Source organism: Pyrus communis, chromosome 16 (genome assembly GCF_963583255.1).
Source record: "Pyrus communis chromosome 16, drPyrComm1.1, whole genome shotgun sequence".
Classification (NCBI taxonomy): Eukaryota; Viridiplantae; Streptophyta; class Magnoliopsida; order Rosales; family Rosaceae; genus Pyrus; species Pyrus communis.
In genome coordinates this window covers 6,974,696-6,987,561 of record NC_084818.1, presented here as the reverse complement: position 1 = coordinate 6,987,561, position 12,866 = coordinate 6,974,696, and the positions used below count along the sequence as shown (strand labels likewise).

Genomic DNA, 12,866 nt, shown 5'->3' with positions numbered 1-12,866 from the left:
GGATGATCTGAGGCTTCTCACTTATAAAACTTAGCTTACCCAGACGAGTTTAATGAAGGATCTTGCAGTGATAGCCAAGTCTGCCATGGGAGAGGAGCAAATATGTGCCCTGAAGGTCATTGGTCCGAAGAATTAAGCATGACGTTCTTTGTTTTACCTTTTTCATTTTTTTTTTTTTCTGTGTGGAACTGTTGCTAACATGAATACTAACAAAGGTATTTTAGCCTCTCTCTGACAACTACCGTGTAGTTCACCAACTCTAAAAATCAAAATCAGAATGTGCTGTGTAGAATACAGGTTTAGAATTCGTCTACAATAATTGATCCATTTGTAGTGGTTTATAACCGAACTCATCGTTTGATCTTGAAGCTAATAATGGGTTACGAATGGCAATGGGCTTTAGAATTTAGATGCGTAATGCACTTGCACACAAACACTTTGGTGATATCAACATTTCAAGCGAAATGAAACTTCCTTGTAATTATTACTTTACAAAAAAGGCACTTGATGAAGAAGCCAATTTGAAACAAGATACAAATTTTGAGAATGACAAAATGCGCCGCTACTCGACTAATGCCTAACATCTTTTAGAATCTTGAAATTTAAATGCGTAACGCTCTTGCACACTAACACTTTGGTGATATCAACATTTCAAACGAAAGGAAACTTCCTTATAATTATTACTTTACAAAAAAGGTACTTGGTGAAAAAGCCAATTTGAAACAAGACACATATTTTGGGAGTGGCAAAATGCGTATGAGTCCGTGGCTTCAAAGGACATATAATTTAATCACTTTTGGCTTTTTGCTATATCCTCCTTGGAATTCTGGTTTGTGGGTCTTTCCATTCCCATACTTATCTATTGCTAGTCCGAGAGGCTCCTTCCTCGAACTAAGCAATGCTCACTTAAGGTCTTCAAAAATGAGGAGAATGGCCTCTTTCATATGAATCCGGATTCTCGTTGGATTCTCTTTATAAGAGTCTCGAAGATTTTCTAATCGTGTTCGTTCATCGTACATTATGTGGTCAGAAATCATTTTAAATATTTTTATTTAAAATTAAATACAAACAGTACCTGATAAAAAACTGACCGTACGATGTACAATAAACGAACACTATTCATGAATCTCCAGAATCCTCACCAAAAAGATCCGAAAACAATCCTGTTGGCTTTCATATAAACTTTTAGATTAATTTAAAGGTAATTAGACTTATTGGCTTAAATCTTCGTTTGTGTATCTAACAAACTTGAACTAATGAAATAGAGTGTAAAATCCCAATTCCATATAACTCAATAACTTTACGGACTCAATTCAACCCATCTCTTTTTTTTTTTTTTTTTGAAGACCTAGACAACCCAATCACACAAATTCAACAAGTTTCAAATTCACGCAATCTAATTCCACAAATTCAATGAAATTCAAAACCCAATAGACCAAGAAAAGATTGGGATTGTTGAGTTTTGAAAATTGCTTCACTCTTTTTCATCACAAAACCCTAATAGGGTTGTGTAACACCGTATGTATCTTCCTGACTCATCATCGTCATAGAGAACAAATGAACAAAATCGATTCTTCTGTTTGGAGTAGAGAAACACAAGATGGGTTGCCACTAAATCTAATATATGAGTACGAGACAACGTGGATATGAATCTAGTTACAAGACAACAATTCGAATTGATACTTCCTCTTTTGTAAATTGATCGAACCCAGGTTAAAATTCAAAAGAAAACTTGATATGAATCTAGTTACAAGCCAACAATCTAGTAGATTTAAGATTTGGGGAAGACAAAGAGATAAGAAATCATAAGCTTTGAGATTCTCCTGCGACAGGGCTTGTGGGCTTAAAGAGGGCCCACTATCAGCTATACCCATCAAGAATGTTTGAGCCCTAAAAAGAATGGATTTGGATTGAAAAACTCAAGGGGAATTTGCATGAATGGCATTTGAACTTTTTCATTTTTGTGCGATTACCATGTAAATTAGAAAAATTAACAATTTACCACTTAAACTTCAAATAGTGTTATAATTTGGCGTCTATGTCTACTTCCATCTGCATTTTCGTCAAATATTGGACATGACAAATACAAATACCATTTTACAAAGAAATTATCATCCATTTTCCCTCGACAAGAAAGCTGCACAAACATATGTGGTTTTGTTGGCAAGAGAGTGGATGTCGATAAAATAAATGGGTTCAAGTACTCTAGTCATGATAAATGACCACAATGCCTTCGAAAAAAGGCCTCGTGAGTTTTGGTGAATGCCTTCGAAAAACGGGCCTCGTGAATTTTGGTAATGTCGAACTGAACATGAAATTTCGTAAGATTATTTCTACTAATTCAGGAGACTGAACATGAAATTTCGTAAGATTATTTCTACTAATTCAGGAGAGTTTTTGTACCATTTGAATAATTTTCCCAAAACAAGAATTTACTTGGTAATGATTAGTAAGTCACGAATTCAAATGTTAAAACTCTTGACCCAAACGACTGAGAACATTAACCATTTTGACAGATAACATAAATTATTGATAATTGAATTGATAGGGGCACCCACAGAGGTGTGCCCCTCCAAAAATAGGCGTATGCCACTTATAGCGACGAGCACACGGTATTCTTTAGTAAAAGGCGAAAGAATAGTTCGCTTTGTGCTCAACGCATGGCTCCGTGAGTCTATCAACATTCTACTGCTGTTTTTTATATCCCAGAGGCTAGCTGCTTCTTTGGACTAGCCGATGTGGGAGTAACTCACCGCTTAGTTGAACGGCCAACGTAGAAAAACTTACAAGCTCAACAAAACCCCTACCAGCGTCTCAGCTCCTAGTATTTGATGCCCAATGGCACAAAACGAGGTTCATGAGCAGATGACTGATGACTAGTACGATGCCGTTCTTCAAATTTCTACTCTTTTGAACAATTTCCAAAAGATATATAATTTAATCACTTTTGTCTTCAAAATGAGGAGAATGACCTCTTTGATATGAATCTGGATTCTCGTCGGATCTTCTTTATGAGGATTCCAAAGATCCATGAATCGTGTTTGTTTATCGTACATCGTACAATCAGAAATTATTTTAAATATTTTTATTTAAAATTAAACACAAACAATACCTGATAAAAAAACTAACCGTACGATGTACAATAAACGAACACGATTCATGGTCCGAACAATCCCAATTCCATAAAACTCAATAACTTTAAGGACTCGATTCAATCCAATGGTTTTTTTTTTTTTTTTTTTTTTGAAGACCTAGACTACCCAATAACACAAATTCAACAAGTTTCAAATTCACACAATCCAATTCCACAAATTCAATGAAATTCAAAACCTAATAGATCAAGAAAAGATTGGGATTGTTGAGTTTTGAAAATTGCTTCGCTCTTTTTCTTCACAAAACCCTAATAGGGTTGTGTAACGCCGCATGTATCTTCTTGACGTATCGTCGTCATCGAGAACATATGAACAAAATCAATTCTTCTGTTTGGAGTGGAGAAACACAAGATGAATCGTCACTAAATCTAATATATGAGTACGAGACAACGTGGATATGAATCTAGTTACAAGCCAACAATTCGAATTGATACTTCCTCTTTTGTAAATTGATCGAACCCAGGTTAAAATTAAAAAAAAAAACTTGATATGAATCTAGTTACAAGCCAACAATCCGGTAGACAGCCTAAGAAACAAACAAAAAAATGGACCTGTAGATTTAAGATTTGGGGAAGACAAAGATATAAGAAATCATAGGCTTTGGGATTCTCCTGCGACAGGGCTTGTGGGCTCAAAGAGGGCCCACTATCAGCTATACCCACCAAGAATGTTTGAGCCATAAAGAGAATGGATTTGGGTTGAAAAACTGAAGGGAATTTGCATGAATGGCATTTGAACTTTTTCATTTTTGTGCGATTACCATGTAAATTAGAAAAATTAACAATTTACCACTTAAACTTCAAATAGTGTTATAATTTGGCGTCTATGTCTACTTCCATCTGCATTTTCGTCAAATACTGGACATGACAAATACAAATACCATTTTACAAAGAAATTATCATTCATTGTCCCTCAACAAGAAAGCTGCACAAACATATGTGGTTTTGTTGGCAAGAGAGTGGATGTCGATAAAATAAATGGGTTCAAGTACTCTAGTCATGATAAATGACCACAATGCCTTCGAAAAAAGGCCTCGTGAGTTTTGGTGAATGCCTTTGAAAAACGAGCCTCGTGAATTTTGGTGATGTTGCTAATTCAGGAGTTTTTGTACCATTTGAACAAATTTCCCAAAACAAGAATTTATTTGGTAACGATTAGTAAGTCTCGTTACCAAGTCACAAATTCAAATGTCGATTAGTAAGTCACAAATTCAAATGTAAACTCACAAATTCAAATGTAAACTCTTAATCCAAGGAACTGAGAACATTAACCATATTGACAGATACATAAAAGTCACAAATTCAAATGTCGATTAGTAAGTCACAAATTCAAATGTAAACTCACAAATTCAAATGTAAACTCTTAATCCAAGGAACTGAGAACATTAACCATATTGACAGATACATAAATAATTGGTACTTGAATTGATAGGGGCACCCATAGAGATGCACCCCTCCAAAAATAGGCGTATGCCACTTAAAGCGACGAGCACACGGTATTCTTTAGTAAAAGGCGAAAGAATAATTCGCTTTGTGCTCAACGCATGGCTCCGTGAGTCTATCAACATTCTACTGCTGTTTTTTATATCCAGAGGCTAGCTGCTTCTTTTGGACTAGCCGATGTGGGAGTAACTCACCGCTTAGTTGAACGGCCAACGTAGAAAAACTTACAAGCTCAACAAAACCCATACCAGCGTCTCAGCTCCTAGTATTTGATGTCCAATGGCACCAAACGAGGTTCATGAGCAGATGACTGATGACTCGTATGATGCCGTTCCTTAAATTTCTACTCTTTTGAACAATTTCCAACTTCTTTCAAGCAACCAAAGCTCCATGATTAATCTTCCAATTCCCAAGCTAAGAACCATGAAGAACCCATATTCCCTGCAGGAACTCTTACTCCCCGATTAGACTCTGGAGTATAAGATGTTCAGCACTAAGTCAAGATTCGTGCAAATCACGGTATGTAACTAATAGGAAAATTGGTAGAATGTTCGATCAATTCCAATTCCCAACCATTGCCCATAACTTTAGTTTGGCAGTTATCTTGTCAAGGTCATACCCTTGGCTCCTCATGAGAACAGTGTCAGTCCTACTAAGGTCATAACTTTGTTTTTACGTTTTTTTGTTTTTAATTCATAACATGTTCGTAAGAGACACATGAATTTGCTTTAAATTTTTATTTCTATACAAGCGATAGTGCGGAAGGTTGACTTACAGACATCACGAGCATGGGTCATTTTCCCTTCCAATTATCTTAACTTTATGTGCTTTACAACATCTCTCAACCTTAGTTTATAACTTTGTTTTCAATTTTACGAGAGTATAAAATTTTCCTCAACTTGTATGATTTATACCTTTACAACCACATGTTGTTGTAGTATATATCTAATTTATATGATTTTTTTTCAACTTTTGTAATTTATGTGACTGATTCTTTCTAGGCATATCATCCAAGCCAATCAAAGTCAAGGGATTTAAGAGCCACCCGACACTTATGCAGTTTAGGGCATCTCTACTGCGATATGCATAATATTTTCAAAATAAAAATTTTACATTTTCAGTTAACCGGTTAGTTGTCCAATAGAGAGATATCAATTCTAATCTTGACAAAAATATATATATAAATAAAAATGCAAATATGCGTTTTTTTTTTTTTTTTTTACATCTTTGGATGTGGGTGCTGTCAAATAAACAGAGAAAAATGGGATCCGCAATTTACATCTCTCCTGTTTTTTCTCATCTAGTTAGAGTACAACTTAAATTTACATCTCAGAAAAATTTTAAATAGAATATAAATGTAACCTTACATCTCTAATTTACATCTTTCAATTGCAAATGCTCTCGTACATTATTATTTAGGAGTATCGAATAAAAAACTCCACTACCATTTTAAGAACACCAAAAAGAGATGATCTCATGCCACTAAACTCACAACAAAACAACATTTATTGGTCAATAGAATCGTTCAGTTCACTTTTTGAACACGTAATAAGCATCCACCGTACCAAGGACTTCCCATTAGGCCGAAAAAGGTTTGCTGCTAAAAGTTATGAAACCAGTTGCATTAGCAGAGCGTCAAAGATATTACAGCTTTGATTGACTTTTACAGTGAAATAAACAAACAATTCAAACTAAAATTGTAAGGGACACTGTGCGTATACCATTTGTCACGATGTGCACACGGTATTCTTTAGTAAAAGGCGAAAGAATAGTTCGCTCTGTGCTCAACGCATGGCTTCAGAAGCATCTAATAAGCATGCTGCTTTGCCGCCGTATACCAAGGACACTAGCTAGAGTTTCTCTGCCCGTCGGTGTGGGACATCGAGCGTTACTCCTCCCCTTATGACTAATAGGTTCAGTCCAATCCAACATTCAACATACAAAATCTTGAATCTCTATTTGATGTTGTTGTTGACTTATGAGAATCATACTCTACTTCCCAAGTTCAGCTCTTATTCTAGTACAAACAAAGCCTCAGCATAGGAGAGGGATCTTTAATTATGTTGTCCATATTCAGATTTATTTCTCCATTTATGGAGAAATAATTCTCAACTTTCCCAATTTGGTGTCTATAAATTTAGTGCGTGTTTGATGAAAAAATGGCTGCAACTACTAAACTTTATTCAAGTTGAAGGTAAAAAAATGAATTAGTCATGAAACTTGTCCATTCTAATTCTCACAAAAGAAGTATAAGTAACAATCATAATTTTCTTTCTATGACTAATTCATCTTCTACATTTAACTCGGATAAACTTCTAAAATTGCGTCCATTTATTGCTTCAAAATGTTCAACAAGTTTAGTGAGTGATCTCCAATCCAACCCTACACAACAAACGACATAGTTCAATTGTGAGTCCCAAGCCAAGTTTTCATGAAGAAGCCATATTGCATGCGTTGTTAAGTCCCTTATTTTGTTCACAAAAAGGTGATAAGAAAAGTACATATTCAATAAGACAAAGACTACTCCATCTCAATAATTGAGTGAAGAAAGCATCACTGCTAAATGTCAGGGCACTCTTAATTATCCAACTAATTATTATACGTGGTTGTTGTGCCTAACACCCTTAACCAGACATCTTAATGAGGCCTACTGTATTATATTTATCAATAAGTAATACTAGAAAGACTATATCAAATTATTTGGATTATCAAAAAAAAAAAATTATTTGTATTATATTTTGTAAATCATATGACGTGATTGTTGATGATTAAATTATTATTTAAGAGTTAATTAACGTGTTTATTTTCTTTTAATGACACATCGCATAATTATAAATGTGGTTTAAAAATTAATCTACCGAGCATACTATTTAATAACTATTTGACTCTAGCTCTTGCATAAGCATCTAGTTATAAGAGAAAGATCGTGCAACTGATCATTGACACTGCCCAATTCTAACATCTCTCTCTCCCTCTCCCCCTCTCTCTCTCTCTCATGGAGATCTTGATGGCAACGTGTTTGCTGGCTCTTTTCTATGGTTTTTACTGCCTCTATAAGTTACTTCTCGGATGGAGAGACCAGTCATGCTATCTGCAGGCCTACGAGTGCCACTTGCCTCCAGACGACATGAAGCTCAGCACTGACTCATGCGTGAAAATCGTCTTGCGGAATAGGAATCTGGGATTGGATGAGTTCAGGTTTCTCTTGAAAACTATTACCAATTCGGGCATAGGCGAGGAAACTTACTGCGCAAGAAACATCATCGAAGGCCGAGAAGAAAATGCAACCCTAGAAGATGAACATGCGGAGATGGATGGCATCATCTTCGACATGCTGGACAAGCTTTTCGCTAGGGCTACATCAATTTCTCCGTCACAAATTGACATTCTTGTCGTCAATGTGTTGATGTTCTCCCCTGCACCCTCCCTATCGTCGCGTATAGTGAATCGTTACAAGATGAGGGACGACATCAAGAGCTTCAACCTCTCGGGAATGGGCTGCAGTGCGACCCTTATTGCCGTTGACGTTGTACAAAACTTGTTCAAGTCTCACAAGAACGCGAATGCCATCGTTGTAAGCACGGAATCCTTAGCTCCTCATTGGTATTGCGGCATAGAAAAATCCATGATGCTCACAAACTGTCTCTTCCGCTCGGGAGGGTGCGCGATGCTGTTCACGAACAACCAAGACCTAAAGCACCAAGCCAAGCTGAAATTAAACCATTTGGTACGAATCCACACTGGCTTGAACGACGACGCATATAACTGTTGCGTACAGGTAGACGATGAGAGTGGACATCGAGGTTTCCGCCTTACCAAATACCTATTAAAAGCAACAACTCAGGGTTTTACAATAAACCTCCAAGCTCTAGCACCAAAAGTGCTTCCACTAAGAGAAATACTTTGGTACCTGGTAGCCTCTAGGTTTTAAAATATAATAACTATTATTAAAAGCCAACAGCCAAAAGTAGCTGAGGGAGTAGGGTTGAATCTCAAGACAGGAATAGAGCCCTTCTGTATTCACCCTGGTGGAAGAGCAATCATAGATGGGATTGGGAAGAGCTTGGAGCTAAGTGACTATGATGTCGAGCCGTCAAGAATGGCGCTTCACCGGTTCGGAAACACATCGGTGGCCGGATTTTGGTACTCTTTGGGATACATGGAGGCAAAAAAGAGGCTGAAGAAGGGGAATAGGATTCTGATGAGTGGATTTGGAGCTGGTTTCAAGTGCAACAGTATTGTGTGGGAAGTGATGAAGGACTTGGATGATGTCAATGTGTGGAAAGACTGCATAGATAGTTACCCTACGGATCAAACCCTAGTCAATCCTTTCATGGAGAAGTATGGCTGGATCAATGATGATTATCTAGGCTTTGTTAAGTTTGATTTCTCCCTATTAGCTGTTAATTGACTATTCACCACTTATTAAATTTACGTTTTTTTCTCCTAATTTTTATGGTTGTTTGAAGTTTGTATGAAGTTTCTCAAGCCATGTACGCTGGATATATCTCATAAATAAAACCAGATCAGGTGTTCCTGGATTTCGTTTATCAAAATCAGAGTTCCTTTGCTAGATGTCAGCCCATGATCCTTTGCTAGCAAACTCTCTTTTCGATATATATGTTAGGATCGGGAACACAGATTTTGACACACGTTTTTGTAGAGTTCAGTCCTTAATATATTTCAACGATCCAACCAAACTATTTTCTATATCTTACCTCAAATATCATGTCAACTAAAAATACATTTTCAAACGGGGTCTAAGCTTGCGAGTCCCTTTGTCAATTCTTATATGAAATCAAGCTTTGATTGTCAACCTGAGTGGAAATTAGTTGACAAGTATTACGTAGAAGACTTAAAGCCCGTTCGAAAAAGCTTGTTCAGAAAGCACTTTTAAACATTAATATGTTACTATGTCTGTTATCTGAATTAATGTCACTATGTATGTTACTCGCTAGTGGGCTTTGGATGCACAAGTTCCCGGGCTCACGACTGTAAAGTTGTGAGACGAAAATAGCCCGCAGTGATTCAAACATATAAAGACATGGTACTTGAATTGTTAGGGGCACCCACAAAGGCGCAACCCTCCAAAAATAAACATATGCCACTTAAAACGACAAGCACACGGTATTCTTTAGTAAAAGGCGAAAGAATAGTCCGCTTTGTGCTCAACGCATGGCTCCGTGAAATTTTACTCTCACATGCTGCCCTTGTTTATCCTACCGCCACTACATACCTCGAGCCTCTGGTCGATGTGGGAATTATGCAGCACAGCGCTCAGCTCACGACTCGTGGTTTTATTTGAACGGTCAACCTACAAAAGCATTCGTACTTGTCCATGATTCCATCACATTTTTCATTTCCTCTGGTCCCCTTCTGGCTAAATCCACTTGTATCTTTTGCTTGTTTTATCTTTATCCCCATCAAAATCCTCATCTGTTTTCACATCAGCTCCACAGACTAATGAGAAACGTTGCAATCTGCCACCAAGGCATTCATTTTGAACAGTGATGATGGTTGCTCAAGTGTATTTCAATCAGTTTGAATAAACTCTGAGCTTGCTAGTTCTTTGTTCAAACTCCAAACCATACCAGGTAGCAATAGGTTGTGTTTGAGTTTATCATTTATATATGCGTCATGTTTGTTTGAACTCAAAGTTGATCAACATGCAAAACTCTAAGCTTGCCAGTCCCTTTTACAAACTCCATACCTTAATGGGTAGCAATGGGTCACGTTTAAGGTTGCCGTTTATATCTATGTTGGGTTTGTATCAATACATTCTTAAAAAAAATATAAGAAAAGCCGTCATTTTACTGATATAATAATTTAATTGTGCACGCAACATGTTTTATATTCGTGCAGGTTTCGAGTCGTGTAATGTTTCGTGTCCAAATTTATCAACCCTAAGTTAAAATGAAATGAACTTATTTGCACGAGAATGGTACTGAATTTCTTCAATCTTACGAAATTACCCACATGTAGTCTATATATAGAACTGATTTTCCACAAAAATGGAACTGAATTTCTTCAAACTTAAAATACTCACGGATCTGCACATATGGCAACATTGCATGAAAATGGAAGGTGCATAGAGAAGAGGAGAGGAAGAGGGAGACGAAGCAGAGTGAGGAAGAGAGAGAAAACACTTGGTTTATAGATGTAAGCTGAGACTTTGCTTGGAAAATATTCAATGTGTATTTGGCAAACCAAAGTTTGATATATTCTTGCTATGCTTGTACTGAAGAATCAAGATGGAACAATGGAAATAGTTTTAAGTGTTGAAAAAGAAGTTTAATTAAGGCCTAATTTTGTCACCATTTTTTCTACCAATTTGGTTCATGAAGATAGAAGCAGACAATGCTGCAGCACACAGCTCAGCTACACATGCTGTGCTGCTACCATAGCATTCATGTTATGACTCTCTTGTTTCCCAATTTATTACTTTGATGGCAAGGACAGGACCAAAACTTGATTTGGGCAACACATGCCAGAAGAGCATAGGCAGTCTTCTGATTGAGAAATTTATTATGTTTCAGAAATGGGGCAGTTATGTTATTCAATGGTTCTGCAGATACAGTGCTGCAAGATGTTTGTAAACTTAAATTGCTCAAGTTCTTGATCACCTACTTACTCAATTTTCTCCTTTTGGTTAGGACTCAGCCAAATTCCATTTCTAAACTAGATGTCTAGATATTGAATGTGAACCTCAGATTCAAGGCTATATAGATGTAACAAAAGAGACGTGGCCAAGATATGGTAAATATGCCCCTAAAAAAAGATATGGTAAATGTAATATAACCTCAAAAGTTACCTTTTACTTGCCATTCTTTTGGTATACCATGTGCTCTTTTGGTATACACACATATATATAAAAGTAAAGAACAATTCTTAAGGCATAGTGCATATATAAATCCATGAACTTTATTGTCTACTCAGTTGTGATTGATGAATTTTTATGATATATAATTTGATATGTTTCAACAAAAAATTATTTTTAAATGTTTAATAGTGATTATAAAATTGAGCAATTCTGATTGCGACATGTGTACAACAAAAAGTCATTGACAACTTAGTCAACAAAGAGGTGCGCTTAAGTATCGTTCTAAGATAAATTTCCTATGCTTTTCAAACTTTACAAACTTGTAGCAGTTCAACTTTATTTCATAATTTATTAGGCAAGTCAAAAATACCAAAGAAATGACTGTACGAATATGTAGATCAATATTCAGTCATAAAATTAAACATATATCTCTTTGTGCTTTTATTTGCAGCTTCAATTATAGAGAACACAAGTTGGCACAGTGAACGACAATTTGATTATCTGTCGACGAAATAATACAAAACCCTTCAAGAAGATCACAAAATTAACCAAAATCACACACAATGCAGCGTACAAATAAAGAAAATATCCGAAAATTAACTGGAAAAAGCTAAGTTTAAGCGAAAATTTGGGAGAAATCGAGCCTAACGAAGCTTAGACATTCGTCATTGAGCCAACTATACTTCTCCATGAAAGGATTGCCCAATGTATTATTAGGAGGGTAACTTTCTAAGCAGTCTTTCCACACATTGGCATCATCCAAGTCCTTCAATACTTCCCACACAATGTTGTTGTACTTAAAACCTGCTCCAAATCCACTCATCAGAATTTTGTTCTTCTTCTTAAGCCTCTTCTTTGCCTCCATGTATCCCAAAGTGTACCAAAATCCGGTGCTGACGTGTTGCCAAACCGGTGCAGCGCCATTCTAGATGGCTCAATATCCTAATCACTTAGTCCTAAGCTCTTCCCAATCCTATCTATAATTGCTCTTCCACCAGGATGAATACAGAAATGCTTTATTCCTGCCTTGAGACATAACCCTATACCAACTGCTCCCAACTTTTGGCTTTTAGTACTAGGTCTATTCCGAATCCTGGAGGCCACTAGGTAGTGAAATATTTCTCTCAGTGGAAGCACTTTTGGGGCTAGATCTTGGAGGTTCATCGTAAAAGCTATAGCTGCTGCTTTTGTGAGGTGTTTGTTTGGTGAGACGAAACCCTAGATATCCACTCTCATCTTCTAGTTGTATGCAGCATTCATACGCTTTGTCGCTCGAGCCAATGTGTGTACGTACCAAATGCTTTAACTTCAACTTGGCTTGGTGTTGTAGGGTTCTGTTGTTTGTGAACAGCATCGAACACCCTCCGAGCGGAACAGACAGTTTGTGACCTTCAAGTCCTCTTTCGCCTTGTAGCATTCGTAAGCCAGCAGGTAACAGCACTGATCTCTCAT

The 12,866-nt window shown here is 36.7% G+C and overlaps 1 protein-coding gene, 3 non-coding genes and 2 pseudogenes across 4 annotated transcripts; 1 reads left to right on the top strand and 5 right to left on the bottom strand.

Annotated features, from left to right (window-relative positions):
• Window positions 1-2,549: 2,549 nt before the first annotated feature.
• Window positions 2,550-2,666, bottom strand: LOC137721585 (U5 spliceosomal RNA). Its single transcript, XR_011066660.1, has one exon. It is a non-coding gene; the product is annotated as a U5 spliceosomal RNA (small nuclear RNA).
• A 1,918-nt stretch (window positions 2,667-4,584) lies between these two features.
• LOC137721586 (U5 spliceosomal RNA) lies at window positions 4,585-4,701 on the bottom strand. Its single transcript, XR_011066661.1, has one exon. It is a non-coding gene; the product is annotated as a U5 spliceosomal RNA (small nuclear RNA).
• Window positions 4,702-6,263: 1,562 nt separating this feature from the next.
• LOC137721589 (U5 spliceosomal RNA) lies at window positions 6,264-6,391 on the bottom strand (annotated as a pseudogene).
• A 1,198-nt stretch (window positions 6,392-7,589) lies between these two features.
• Window positions 7,590-9,008, top strand: LOC137719581 (3-ketoacyl-CoA synthase 19-like). The gene is made up of 2 exons (XM_068458621.1): window positions 7,590-8,518; window positions 8,549-9,008. Exons 1-2 carry the CDS (start codon window positions 7,590-7,592, stop codon window positions 9,003-9,005), a joined length of 1,386 nt encoding a protein of 461 aa, XP_068314722.1. The 3' UTR covers window positions 9,006-9,008.
• Window positions 9,009-9,658: 650 nt separating this feature from the next.
• LOC137721587 (U5 spliceosomal RNA) lies at window positions 9,659-9,775 on the bottom strand. Its single transcript, XR_011066662.1, has one exon. It is a non-coding gene; the product is annotated as a U5 spliceosomal RNA (small nuclear RNA).
• A 2,255-nt stretch (window positions 9,776-12,030) lies between these two features.
• LOC137719717 (3-ketoacyl-CoA synthase 19-like) lies at window positions 12,031-12,866 on the bottom strand (annotated as a pseudogene).